Source organism: Cryptotermes secundus, unplaced genomic scaffold (assembly GCF_002891405.2).
Source record: "Cryptotermes secundus unplaced genomic scaffold, Csec_1.0 scaffold423, whole genome shotgun sequence".
Lineage (NCBI taxonomy): Eukaryota > Metazoa > Arthropoda > Insecta > Blattodea > Kalotermitidae > Cryptotermes > Cryptotermes secundus.
This window is the reverse complement of record NW_019731985.1, coordinates 430341-444137: the sequence shown is the minus strand read 5'-3', so window position 1 is coordinate 444137 and position 13797 is coordinate 430341. Positions and strand designations below refer to the sequence as shown.

The window sequence follows — 13797 nt, the reverse complement described above, 5'->3', positions numbered from 1 at the left end:
CAGGCATAGAGAGTTATATTTTCTCCACAGCTTCCAGACCAGCTCTCGGCCCCACCCAGCATCCCATTCAGTGGGGACTGGAGGCCCATTCCCCAGAGGTAGAGAGCCTGGGGTGTGAAGCTGACTATTCACCTGCACCCTATGCTGAGGTTAATGCATGAAGCTGCCCCCCCCCCCCCCNCATGCTGGTCAGTTGAGCACAGGAGCAAGTTTCTTGTTGCATCCTTCCTTGTTTCCTGTTCTGAAAGAATTGTAGTGCCATCAGGAGCCCGCCCGCCCGCCATTTATTTTGAATCCTGTTCAATCAGTGAACAGTTCAACAGAGATGAATGATCAGTATTTGTTATTCCTTCTGTATTCATATCAGAGTGATGTCTTGGAATTGTGTTTTGTACAGGATATAACAAAATTAAATTATTGATAAAAAAATTCAAAGGTGTCCATTACTTTTGGTTACCGTTTAGCTCATTATTGCAGTCATCAGACCCTATCCTTAATCAAGTTTACACCCTCCTCCTCTAACGTTCATTCTAATATTATCCTTCCATTTATGCATGGGTCTACTAAGTGGTTTCTTCTGTAATGATTTTGTCGCTAAAATTACATACACATTTCTGATTTTAGCACTGCATGCTGCATAGAGAGACTGTCACATTGTTACTCATTCTTTTTGAAATGTAATCTGAGCTTTGAATTTCTTAGATTGCAGTGTTCCGGGGTGTGATGCCATGTAAGTTTTGTAGGTGTCAGCACTTCAGAGGAACATACTGTCACCATCATCAGGGTGGTGGAGCTACTCTTCCACCCTACAGGTAGATGTTCCTCAGAAGTGTTAGCTATGTACTGTATAACACAATGTCTTAATACAATATCTGTTCAGGATATCTGTGTGGCAGAGGAGCTGGTTAAGCAAGGGTATGCAATGTGGGAGAAAGGTCAGAAAGAAGAGCAGCAGAGGATTGTGGGCAAGCAGTCACAACAGCTGCATACAGACAGTAGTGAAGATGTATTACCTGGGAAGAAAAATGATGTCGTAAATGATGCTGCTGGCGGACAGAACAGTACGGCATCTGGAAACTGCAAAAAGATGAAGTCTGTGGCTCCAGATGCTGCCAGCTTTCGAGCACCTGAAGGCTTGTGGGACGAGTATGACAGTGAGGGTGGGCTGGAGATGGGCTAATTTCACGTCAGCAGTCGGCAGAGGCAACACTAGCTTCAGTGCATATTGAAGCAAAAGAAATATGTTCTGTGTATATTTAAGACACTTAGACCTGCGCAAAAGTTGATTAGATAGTGTTTGCACCCAGGCTGTTTTCTCCCTAAATGACAAATATTTGGAACCATTTTCCTAAACACCGCTTGATGTATCAGTATTTCAGACATTTTTCTTTTTCACCTATTGCATAAATTTTCTTGCTAACAGTTCATGGCAGTGAAACTGGTTAATACAGAGGTTCTCAATTATTTTCATAAATAATACAACAAAGTATGAAAAACAATCAGATTTGAGGTTTCATATGGTGAGTGTTAAGATTACGGCATCAAGGGATGCGGTACCATGTCATTTGATAGAGGTATAGCCATTCACCACACTAAACAGCATCTCATTCCAGAAGGCTGTAATATCATAAGTAAATAAATCTAAGGTGTTATCATCAAGTTTAGTTCCAATTTTCAGTTTTTCTACATATCCTGAGTAAAATCAGCAGCTGTGCATTTTGAAATTTATAAATACACTCAACTCTCGATTATCCAGGATAATGGTGGGGATGGAAATCACGATTAATCGAAAACCCGGTTAAGACAAATTTTATTAAAAGTAGTACTGTAATACTGTACCTTCATAATACTATAGGCCTACCTGTATTTAAATTTATTCAACCTCATTTTTATGTCATCTCATGGCCTATTTAATACTTTTTTTTACATTACACTGAAGTATGAATTAGTTATTTCAATCACAGTCTTCAACAACACTTTTTACAAATATTCACACTTAACACTTAAAAAAATTTAATATTGTCGTTTGCTTTTTCGCGGCATTTTCCTTTTTCTGTTGAATACTTAACACAACACGCTTCCTTTTACACCCTGATATTTTGCTAACGCACTTGAAGATCGATACAAAGAAACTAACTGGGGCGGTGTATCTGTCCTTAAAACTTTCCACAAATCCTTGCATTCTTTCACCCCTACCCTAGAACATTGTGTTAGCATAACGGGACCAAAAAATGCAGAGCTTGGTTCACACTAGTGCGAAAATAGTGTTACAACTCACCATGTGAAACAGAAGTGAATTAATATTAAACAACATATAAGCCTCAAAAAAGCCCCGGTTAAGCCGCAAACCAGTTTATCCACCCCTGGATAATCGAGAGTTGAGTGTAGATAAATATTGCAGTCCTGGGAATTTATGAGTGGCAGTGACGGATATTTACTTGAGAATTGCTTCCATCAATAATTAATTTCTTCGTTTATAAGAAATGACATAGAACTCTGTACAACTTCTGTATTAATTTTATGAGTTCAAATTTAAACATTTTGAAGATGGTCGATTCAGAATTAAGGGTTAATATACTGGAATCTAAACTGACCAACCAGGGAATGATTTGAACGTATCATCTATAGAAATTGCTGTATGAGTATCTGCAATGGCAAATAATAGCTTTTCCCTCAGTATACACAACTCAAAATATCTGACTAACAGAAAAGCGATAGTTGCTCTTTTGGAGCAGTTTCAATTCTTGAAGTATCATCATTTAGCATTTTTATGGATCAGCATTTGAAATTGCTGAGGCACTGATTATGTGTTTGACAGTGTGTGCTAGCTTGTGAAGTTATTTAAATGATTGTTTCTTATTTTCAGTATGACAAATTTTACAGATTTACCTGTATAAACAGCTGGTATTTTTTTCTGTTCCTTTCTTGTTCCCTGTGTTTTTATGACAGTATGTTTGTTCATTATTGTTCATTTTCATCACCTTAATGTTTTCAGCATAACATAGCCATGTAGACAAGTGTACCATTCTACAGTACTTAAATTATAAAATAGGACATTTTTAAAATTATAATTTTTGTATCAGTTGTAGTTTCTGAACTTATTTACCTTTTTCAGCTGTAGTGAAGTGCCAGTTATACTGAGTGACATAGCCATTTGAGGTATACCATTTTACGTGTTATAGACATCTTTAATTTTTATTTGGTTGTAGTGTATCACTCGCTTAGATATATATATTCTTTCACAGTTGTGCATGTTTGCAATGAAAATTTGCAAAAAACTTTGACATTTGGCTTCACTGCATGTAAATGTGTCTGTCCACATTTAGCAATTCAGGGACTGTTGAACAAATTTGTATGAAATTTGAAATTACAGGCTCTTTCCATATTTGTTTTCCATGTTCCATGTTTGATAAAAATCTGGCAACAATAATAGACATTTATATGAAGACTTACATGTATATTTATGAGCAGTTTGAGCTTTCCTCTGAATATTTATGGGAGCAAACTGTTCTGAATGAAACTGAAATGCTCATTTTATGCCCATTGCCTTTCTTCTGTTAAGTTCTGTGGATTCTGAGAAAATTAAACACGAGTAAATGCACTGAAATTGTTTTGCTTGTGTACATTTCATAAGTTGTTAGGACAAATTCAAACTGTTCCACAAAAAATGCAGTCATCATGACTGTCTGAGGTGATTTTGTATAAAGATACAAGGTAGATGCTCTGGATTTCAGATAGTGCCTCCATAAATTTTGAATTCTTTATGTAAATTATGAATGTTGCTAATATGTTTTCATTATGCTCAGGGTGTCCAACCACTTCACAGGCTACATTGGTCTGTTATGGGTAGCACGAAACAGAATCGTTCCCTCATTAGAAGCCTTCTTGTTGGTTCATACTTATTGTTAATGGTTTCCCACCCATTCCAAATCACAGAATGCTTCCTTATGTTGTGCATACATGCAAAATACCAGAGGGGATTAGACACATTATGTGGATTAAATTATGTAGTGAATAATTCTGTAAGGCTGAGGTGGAAACACTTGACTGTGAATTATAATTTAATAGACAGATGAGTGTCTTTCCAGGAGATTATACACACAACAGACTACCTGTAGTCTTCAGTTTGTTTTCCCAGAACCAAATGCTTTTCCATGTAGGAGGTTGGTGTCCATACATATTGCATTCTAAAACAGGTTGCAACTTTGCTAGCCACAACACACATTGAACCTGTTCCTGTGGTGTCGACATCATTACTGATCTCACCAAAGGTCACCAGCTGGCGAGTGCACATAAGCTGGGCGTGAAAAAAATACTTTCAGAGTTTTCCTTTCCGATGACATAAACCGGATACGTGTATGACAATTAAGTTTCTGAGATATAAATTTTTTATTATTGATACCTTTCATCCAGACACTGTATAACCTGGTGCATATTACAGTTAAAGTAAACATGTGGTTAGATGTAAAGTCATGGCATAACATAAACTAAAGAAACAAATAGAAGAGTCTAATACATCAAAAGGAAAGCAGAGCAGACCCTTAACACACCTTGCACACCTGATAATGACCAGTTAGGCTGAAATATCTTGCAAAATAAAGCAGAGAGAAGAAACATTGAAACCTAGCAGATTTTGATTGAGTTGCACAAGGGCAGATAAGAACCAGAACAGTATTCAAGTTTATATGCAGTGCAGCAGGATACTAAAATATAATATTATGAACTGAAGTTTCAGTACTGAACACTCACAAGAGCTCACATTCAGGGGTCCATCTTTTGCACTCAAAAAAGTTATTGTGCAAAAAAAAAAGGTTACTAGTTGGATGAAAGTAAAATTTAGTCCTTGCACAGTCTCAGAATAGTTCTAATCATCAACATTAGCGAGGGTTATTTGGTTTAAGGATGTCCTGCCTTCAGTAGCTGTTCAGACCCTCTTCATTGGTCTTCCAGTTGATCTTTCCACAGAGTGAAGGGTATTTTGTGATTGCAGTCTGGTTATTTTTGTAACAGAGCTGTATATTTAAATGAACATGAACATAAGTGAGAATGCAGAATATCAAAGGATGCATTCTGAAAATACAGGGTGTCCTAGGTGTTTGGTGCCATACTTCAGGAGCGCACTGAGGGTTCCCTATAGAACAACTTTGAAATAGGAACCCATGTCCGCAAACATAAAATAGCAGCACTAGGGCAGCATTTAATATCATTTTGTTTAAACTTGGCCCCTCATTGTCGAAGAGGCATATTACCCCCTCCATACTCTTAAGACTCACTTGCTAGAGTAGATGTTGGAATTGGCGCCCTCCATTTTCAATGCATGTGTTACATTGACAAAACAACTTTGGTGCACCCTTTCAAATATTCCAGGTGTCTCACAGATCATGTCACATGCATCAAGTATTCTGGCTAACAGCTTGAATGCATTATCCACAGCCACGTCGTAGATCAGGCTTTTCACATGGCCCTAGACGAAATAATCTAGAGGTTCAAGTCTGGGGATCGGGGTGGCCAAGGCATTGGGCTTCCTCGTCCTATCCAACGACCATGAAAAGCAGCATCCAAGTAGTCACTTAATACACTGCTGAAGTGTGCCGGCGCTCTGTCATGCTGTATCCATATTTGCCTCCGCACAATCAGTGGCACATCTTCTAGCAAAGTCGAAGGATACATTCCAGGAACACCTTGTAAAAGGGCCCATCGAGTCATGGTGGTAAGAGGAAAGGCCCAATCAAGTGATCGCCTATGATGCCCGCCCAGACATTGACAGAAAATTGCGCCTGGTGGTAACCAACTACAGTAATGTTAGGGTTTTCGTCAGCCCAAACGTGGCTGTTTTGACAGTTGGACCAGCCATCCCTAGTAAACTGCTCTTCGTCTGTGAATAACACGTGATTCAGTAACTTGGGTTGATGTAAACATTTGTTCAGTATCCACTGACAAAATTGAACTCATGTACGAAGTCAGCTGGACCTATGTCATGTACGCGCGTTGGATGATACAGACAAAGTTGTTGGTCGTGCAGGATCCTCCAAACACTTGATTTTGATGTCCCCACAATCTAGGCACTGGCACAAGTGATGGTGGATGGCTGTATCTCTATGCAATGCAGTTCGACATTGAGGCATCAAGTTTAAACAAAATGATATTAAATGTCGCCCTAGCACTGCTATTTTACGTTTGTGGGCATGGGTTCCTATTTCAAAGTTATTCTATAGGGAACCCTCAGTATGCTCCAGAAGTATGGCACCAAACTCCTGGGACACTCTGTATGTGTGCTTGTTTGAAGTACATGTATTCCAAAGTCATTGCAACACTGATAAGCTGTGTTGAGGTGATGTGCAGTTTCTGAAGAATGATCCTTCCATCCCATAAGATTATGCTTTCACACAGCTTGTACTAATTGGGTTGATATAGAGGTAATGCTGAAGACTTATGTTTTGGAGCTGTATTTTATGCATATTGGTTATCTGTATTGAGGATCTTAAGTGCTTCCTCGATTCTTCCAGGCAAATATGAGCATAGTACATCAATTATACCAAGTCCACTTCTTTCCAAACCCTTTGCAGTTGTTCATTGGTCATTCTAGCATCCAAGGGTATGTAGTTCTAGATACTGTAAAGTTGTAGTAATATAAGCCACAAAAGTAAAACAGCACATTAGTAAAGGAGAAATGTGTAATTTGGCAAGAAGGTGGATTGTGAATAAGTATGGAGATACTGTAAATTGAGTTGCGTGATAAGCCATAAATTAATAATGTTCTCGTCATGCAATCCACTTTGTCTTCTGTTGTCTCCTTTTAATTGTCATGTACCAATGGTTCTGCAGTTTGCCTATCTCCACTCTAGCCCATGCACTGTGTAATATCTAAGTTCTGGTAGATGGAGAGAGGCAGCAGGTCCCTGTAAAATGTTCCTAACAGCCAAACTAGGTGGTATCGTCCCAAATCATGCAGGTGGAGCGTTTATCTTTCATAGGTGAAACAACTGACATACTCAGTGAAACTGAGTTGTTCATGAGGAGCCAAAAGTGGCCAAAACAACATATTGTGGATAGAATTGTTCATTAGCATGGTCACAGGAGATGGCTGCTAGTTGCTTTCCTGAGTGAGATTAATACACGAGAATATGCAGGCGCAATAACGTGTTAGTTTCTAGACATGGCGTTTGGATTGATAATTTCATTTCAGTACTTATATCCAACAAATTATGCCAGGGGACCCAGAAGAAGCATTACAAATATAAACTACTAAAGGATGTTGGTCCGCATAGTATTTAGACATAGATGGAATTGCTCTGTCCAAGCAGGATAAACTTATTAAAATGTTAATTTGAAATGATTTCCCGGTAATCGAATCTCTTCCATATCTTTACGTGAACATTCAGTATTTAACTTCAACTCAAGAAGTTCCCTCCTACGTAAATTTTACAGTCCTCATACATCAGCGTATTCTGCCATTACAAGCTGAATGAAAAGTCTTGCACCATAAATTAATTTTGTTACGAGAAATATAAGGTACACCGAGTCATCTTAAATATTCACCTTTGATTTGGGCAGTCAGCTCATAGATGGCGGTAAGGTTGCCAGTCGTCCATTACCACCCGGCCCAAACCCTAGCGATGAGACAAGGTTATCTTTCCGATCTTTCCTGCCAGTACACAATCGACCTGCCGTCCATTGCGGCAATTGAGGTGATTGTGATGATTGTGATGATGGTAATGATCGTGATCGATCATGATCGATCATGATCCGGTCACGATTCCGTTGATGGCTTTCGGTTTGGCCGAAGGGGAACGTGGTGAGTATGAATAAATGTTTAAAAAATATATTGTTTTACTTTGTGAGGTTCTGAAAGTTGAAATTATGAAACTGAAATGTGTATGTAATATATTCATGGCATGAAAACAAATTATATAGACACATTGTGTTACGATTGTACTAGATATTGGTTCATATCCATAGTATATGACACGTGGAGTGTTGTATATGTATGTACTGGAATTTAATTACTCAGGATTCACGTTATAAAACGTACGTGTTCTTTTATAATTAAGATTTTATAGCATAGAACGCAGAAAATGTTTGCTTTGGGCTCCATATAATGAAAACGAGATCAAAGTGCGGAGGTAGAGGCAGGAACCGAAACTTGGCCTAAGAACGTGATGTGAAACCCCCAGTATTTGTATTTTTAGGAAGTGTGACTTCCTTTTTCATTGTACAGACTCAAAACCAGTTGTAATATGTGTATTTTGGCAGTATGCTTCAATGAAAGTTGCAGAATTGGAATAGTGGACCCCTCGGCAATCCAACTTAAGATAATGTTGAAAACCAAACACACAGAAAGCGACAACGGCGACCCTGTTCTTAAGAGAACAACGTAGTTGTTGTAGACGCTTGCGAAGGAACTACCGCGAAATAAGCAACTATACAGCAGCTGACTCAGCAAACAGTGGCCTTTGCTGGGTAGTGAGTGAGTGAGTGAGTGCTGAGTAGCGATTACCAGGGCACCCCAGCAGACGAATGCAACAATTGTACTGCAACAGAGGAACCATGTTTTCTGTGTGGTCTGTATTAGAAAACTCCAGCTTGGTCTCAGCTCAATGGAGACCTGGTGTGAGCACTGGATTGTTAAAATTAATGAAGATAAGACTCAGGGGATCTACTTTTCTTGCAGTCGTCGACCGCCTGAGTCACTTTTTACACTGAATGAACGAAACATTCCATTTGTAAATAGTGTAAAGTATCTCGGTGTAATCATCAGTAAGGAAGTTACATGGAGATTGCACATTGAAATGATTGAAGCCACCTTTTAGTAGAATATCTTTCCTATTCAAAAATGAGCGATTAAGCACTAACATTAAATTGACCCTTCAAAAAGCACTTGATAGGCGTATAATGACTTATGCTTGCCCTGCCTTGGAGCTTGTGGCAGACAGCCATCTACTGTAATTGCAGTGCCTGCAAAACAAAGTTTTCCACACAATTGGAAATTTTCCAAGGTGCACACCTGTTCGCGATTTGCACATGGCTTTCAAACTTGCATGCATATATGCTTTTATAATAAAATCATGCGGTCAACAAGCAGACGTCATAAAATATCATAAACACATTTAAATCATCTTTGCCTATTCATTTTGTCTGTGACCTTTATATTACTTTTTTTTTTGTAGTTTTATAAACATTCTAAATATCTGATGTAATCAGTCATTCAGTGGTTAATGTTTATGGTTAAATTCCAGGCAGGGGAAATCTTTATATGGCAGTGGTTCTTAACTATTTTTAAAATATGTAATTATGAAAATGAAATGTAATGAAAAATCTTGAGTGGCATGTAGAGAATGTTTAGCATCATGGGAACTACCACAGTCCCCCAACCCCCGAGAGGATGAACCACAAAAGTTGCAGAGAGAGAGAAATTAAAGCTGTATTTGACTCTTTTTGCACTGCCCTAGAGTATGCAAGATAGAATTTTTTGCAGCACTTGTAGTATTTCTTTGTTTCTTATCAGTTTTTATTTTTAAAAAATAGCCATGTGGGTAGCAAGAAGTAAAATAAGTAAGGTCAGGGAACTGAGTGAACCAGGAAGAAGTTAAGGTTAGTAAGGAGAGCAAAGAACATTGATCTGTAGGAGGTCCCTTTGACAAGGTCAGAGTGAATGAGAGAAAAAAACAAAACTAACAGGATTGGAGGGGCGGAGTCGAGGGGAAGAAATAAGAAGCTAAGGTACACATTCATAATGTGGGAAGATACGAACATGTGTATACAATTTTCAATTTTTAGTTAGTATCATGTTTGACAACGTTTTAAAGTCGGATCGTGAAATGTGAGACAGCAGATGCAGTTTTGAGGCATGTATTTTTAATATTAAGGTTCTTATAATAATGGAGATAGAGACTTGATAAGAAATATGGAAATTTGGAGCATCCAGAACCTTCAATAAATTCTGCTTCTAACGCTGTAACCCCAGGTATTGCACCTGCATTCAAGATACTGGGAAGTGTTGTGCTTTACACACCGATATGTGTAATAGTTTCCACAAATAACTACATACTGTGGATGTTGATCTGTGCCAGTGTTTTCATGATTTGTTGTAAGTGCCTCTGAAGATGGTTCCTTGGAACCGAAACATGTAAGGCAGACGATATAAATAAGTGACCAAAATATATATTGTTGCACTTGACGGAAAATCTATTGACAATTGGTGATTAATAGTGTAACGGACCAAAATGAAACAATTCAAAATTGATTGAAGAAATATCATAAAATATGTAACTAGTTGAACCAATAATTTATATGCCAGTAAGCCATAGAGATCCATGTATAAAGGAGGTAAAAACCACAGCTTCTTGTTCTTCAAAGTGATAATTACATTTGAAAAATGGTATGGGACTCATTTTGCAAAAATTAAGTGTTGCTTGTTGTTTACTTGCTTGACTTGGTCTTCAGCCATGCAGATGGAGGCAGTGTGTACCATGGGGACACCTAAGTATATCTGCTGGTCTGTATGTTGGTGTATCCCAGAAGGTGGTACCCTCTTCCTGAAAGGAAGTTAATATGGATAAGGTCACCTGTGTTCCCAAATGGGAAAGAGCTTTTGAAAGCAGTATTTCCATTCACTCAAGACATGGTGTGGGACAGCTCTTCCAATAGCAACAGAGTATTCCTTCTGCAAAAGAAATTTCTTAGAATCAAGGCAGGTATGAAGAAAATCTGTGTAAGAGGCTGCATATAGTGCTGCTTATTGGCTCCGATCACATTTGCAACTAACAGCTTGGAAATGTTTCAGGAAAACTCGGATGACCATGCAGTCAATACAGGATGCAAGTGCGATCGTCACGGAGCAGTTGCAGATCTTACTTTGTTATGTTTGAGATATGTTAATTGAAGGTAACTGAAAATTTCTAGCTATGAATATAATAGGAATCTCACCGAAGAGATGACACCTCATAGCTGGATGTTTGGCAGGATGATGATGGAAAACATAAATATGCTGTTTGCAGGAAGATGACATGATTTTACAGGCTCCAAGCTTCTGGTGTCAGACATATTTTGTATTTTAAGGACAGATTTTTCAGTAGATTTGCCATAGATTGTGAAATTACCTTCTAATTCACATGGAAATGCTTGTTGATAAAGTTTGAAACTTAACATTCATGGCGCATAGGAGGGATATTCAGTTGGTATGTTGAATTGTCTGAGCTGGGCCAGACAGGTGGGTCAGTCTGATTCTGGACCCATGTTGCACCAGTGTAATACTGAAAGTGAGAAATTAGACCAAAAATCTGTTTGTATTACTAATCAAAAGGAATACTAAATAATTTGTCAGACCAAATATAATATGAAGATTTGTGTCTCATGTCCCCCCCCCACTTGCAGTTGATAATGGAATAAGCCCTGTTGGACAGTCCTAATTTACTTTTCAGCCAATGGATGTCTTAACTGCACTTAAGCATCATAATCTTACTATATTTTTTTACAGCTGTAAATTGAGAATACATGCTGTTGACATCAGTCTCCCACTTTCTTGGAAATACTGTCCTCCAGTGAAGAGAAGGCAAGGCAAGTGCTGGATAGAATAATAATATACTAAACATTAGTGTCTTGTGGGGTATGGCACCATGTAGTCTGGCAGAGGAAAGTGCTGCCTCCCTTGTTAGGTGAAGAAGTGCACCTCAGGTCACACGTAAACATACACTGATGCAGTGTTGGGCAGTAGCCACTGCTGAGACTCAGTTCTGTATTTATCCAGTAGAGTTTTCGGAGTGTACAGTGTCGAAACCTCAGTGAAGTCGGATGAAAATATTTGTCTTACAGTTACAGTTACAAAGCCTTTCTTTCTGCCTCATGTCTTCCCATAGCTCATCTATTTTGCATGACTTTTTTCTAACCAATTGTGCCTGTTTTGGTTGTCATCTCGGGCATTCTCCCTTAATTTCATATTCAAAATCTTACATGGCATTGTTTGTTCAGTCTTAGAATGTTCTATATACCATCTTAATTTGTCCTTTATGAATATATCTCTAAACCAAGTTTTTTCTTCTCGTATTCTCTCTTAGTTTTTTCTTCTATACTTAAAAATCTCTTCTGACCTGCTGCTGGTCTGTTCATTAATATTGGCCTGTAGCAGTATTTAATAAACACATTTTTTCTTTAGCAATTCCCATTTCGAAAGTGTATCCCCAGTTAACTGGCCGAATTTTGCTGCATTCTTTTTGTAATTTATTTTACTCTTCCATTTGTCTCTCTTTTACTTCCACAGTTTTAAAACTGGCTGTTTTCATTGTTTCATGATTATTACATTTCATCGTTTCTGATTTATATAAGGCTGTAATGGACTTTCCATATATTCCTTGAACTGTTTCACAGATGTTACTAAAATTCGATGCGGGAGTTCCATCATATCAGGCAGTACTGATTTTCAGCCATTTGCATTCAAAATAAAGCTTAGTTCATATAAGGTCTTAAATCAACTTTTGCATATATCACATCAACCATTTCATAGGTATTGGTGAAATTCAACAGAGGTTATTAATACACACTCATCACACAGAGCAAATTATAGTACTTTATCACTTGGTACTTTTTACTTCCATTACATCTTGAGTTGGGGTAGCGCAATCAGTGTCATTAGAGTATTCCTGGAAAACAACCTTCTCTGTTCTGGTTTAAACTCTTAATGGCGTGAAGACATTTCAGGTGACAGAATGTGAGGCATTTTAATGGCAGCATTGCAGTGCTTATGTTTTAGTTTCAGCTGACAGAATGTTTATGTGTGATTTTCAAGTGACGTGAGGCATTTTGACAGCAATGTTGCAGCACATTATGTGTGAAGTTTCAAGTTACAGTGTGAGGCATTTTAACAGCAGTGTTGCAGTGCATCATGTGTCTTTCAAGTGACAGTGTGAGGAATTTTAATGGCAGTGTTGCAGTGCATTAAGTGTGAGTTTCAAGTGACAGAATGTGAGGCATTTTAATGGCAGTGTTGCAGTGCATCATGTGTCTTTCAAGTGACAGTGTGAGGAATTTTAATGGCAGTGTTGCAGTGCATTAAGTGTGAGTTTCAAGTGACAGAATGTGAGGCATTTTAATGGCAGTGTTGCAGTGCTTATGTGTGATTTTTTAATTAAACCATGTAGGGTACAACAGCACCCAGTCAGCTGTTGTGAGTTGTGGGCTGAATTTGAAGCCAGTAGATGCATGGTGTACTAGTGTAATTGGAAAACAGAGTCTCTGTGTTTCAGATAGTACCTGTGCACCGGTAAACATTTCATGAGGTATGGTGATCTAAAATCTCCTGTTCTGTCTTTACACCAGCAACATTTGAATTTCCCACCGCGTTGTGATCATATGTTTAGTGCTATGTCTTTCATAGTTACCTTCTTTGACATCTCTTTTTCCAAGTAGTTTGTCTAGGGGAGCAACAGATGGCAGGAGGCTTAGATTTTCTAAACAAACCTCTATGCATGTTTTTGTGTTTGTTATACCTCATAGGCAGCCTCCGTGAAACTCCCATGTTATTGGTTGGCAACGTGGCCGCCATGTCACCTAGGTGCAGTGCTGCTGCCATTTCTACGCAGCTTCATCAGTAATCTGTCAGACGACAGGTCCACAGTCTCTTCCAAAACAATTCCTCCACTTAACGTGATCTAGAGCTTTCTCCTTCAAATGACAGTATCCTCTTCTGTCCCCAAGGTCATCCAGCATCTTCTTATGTCTTTTTCGTCGTCTTCTTGTCACTTCTATCCACCCCTCTATCTTTCCTTCAATAACTTCTTTTAGAAGGCAGTTTCTGCGTAAAAC

At 38.4% G+C, this 13797-nt stretch overlaps 2 protein-coding genes across 4 annotated transcripts in view; both read left to right on the top strand.

Moving 5' to 3' along the window:
* The window catches only part of LOC111867444 (tudor and KH domain-containing protein homolog), a 32163-nt gene extending 30504 nt beyond the window's left edge, over window positions 1-1659 (top strand). The window contains exon 11 of the mRNA XM_023857323.2: window positions 881-1659. Coding sequence (XP_023713091.1) covers window positions 881-1180 — 300 coding nt within the window. The 3' untranslated portion in view covers window positions 1181-1659. The remainder of the gene's footprint in view (window positions 1-880) is intronic.
* Window positions 1660-7576: 5917 nt separating this feature from the next.
* Window positions 7577-13797, top strand: part of LOC111867460 — an 8328-nt gene continuing 2107 nt past the window's right edge. The window contains exons 1-4 of one of the 3 annotated variants that reach the window (XR_002843355.2): window positions 7577-7795; window positions 10444-10694; window positions 10784-10884; window positions 11477-13636. Coding sequence is in view for 1 of the 3 variants with exons in the window: in XM_033752684.1 (XP_033608575.1) it covers window positions 10502-10690; window positions 10784-10869; window positions 11477-11556 (355 nt within the window). In the remaining 2 variants the exon portion in view is untranslated. Of the gene's footprint in view, window positions 7796-10443; window positions 10695-10783; window positions 10885-11476; window positions 13637-13797 lie in introns of those variants that run through there. The other 2 variants (XM_033752684.1, XR_004513348.1) reach the window with 2 other exon arrangements.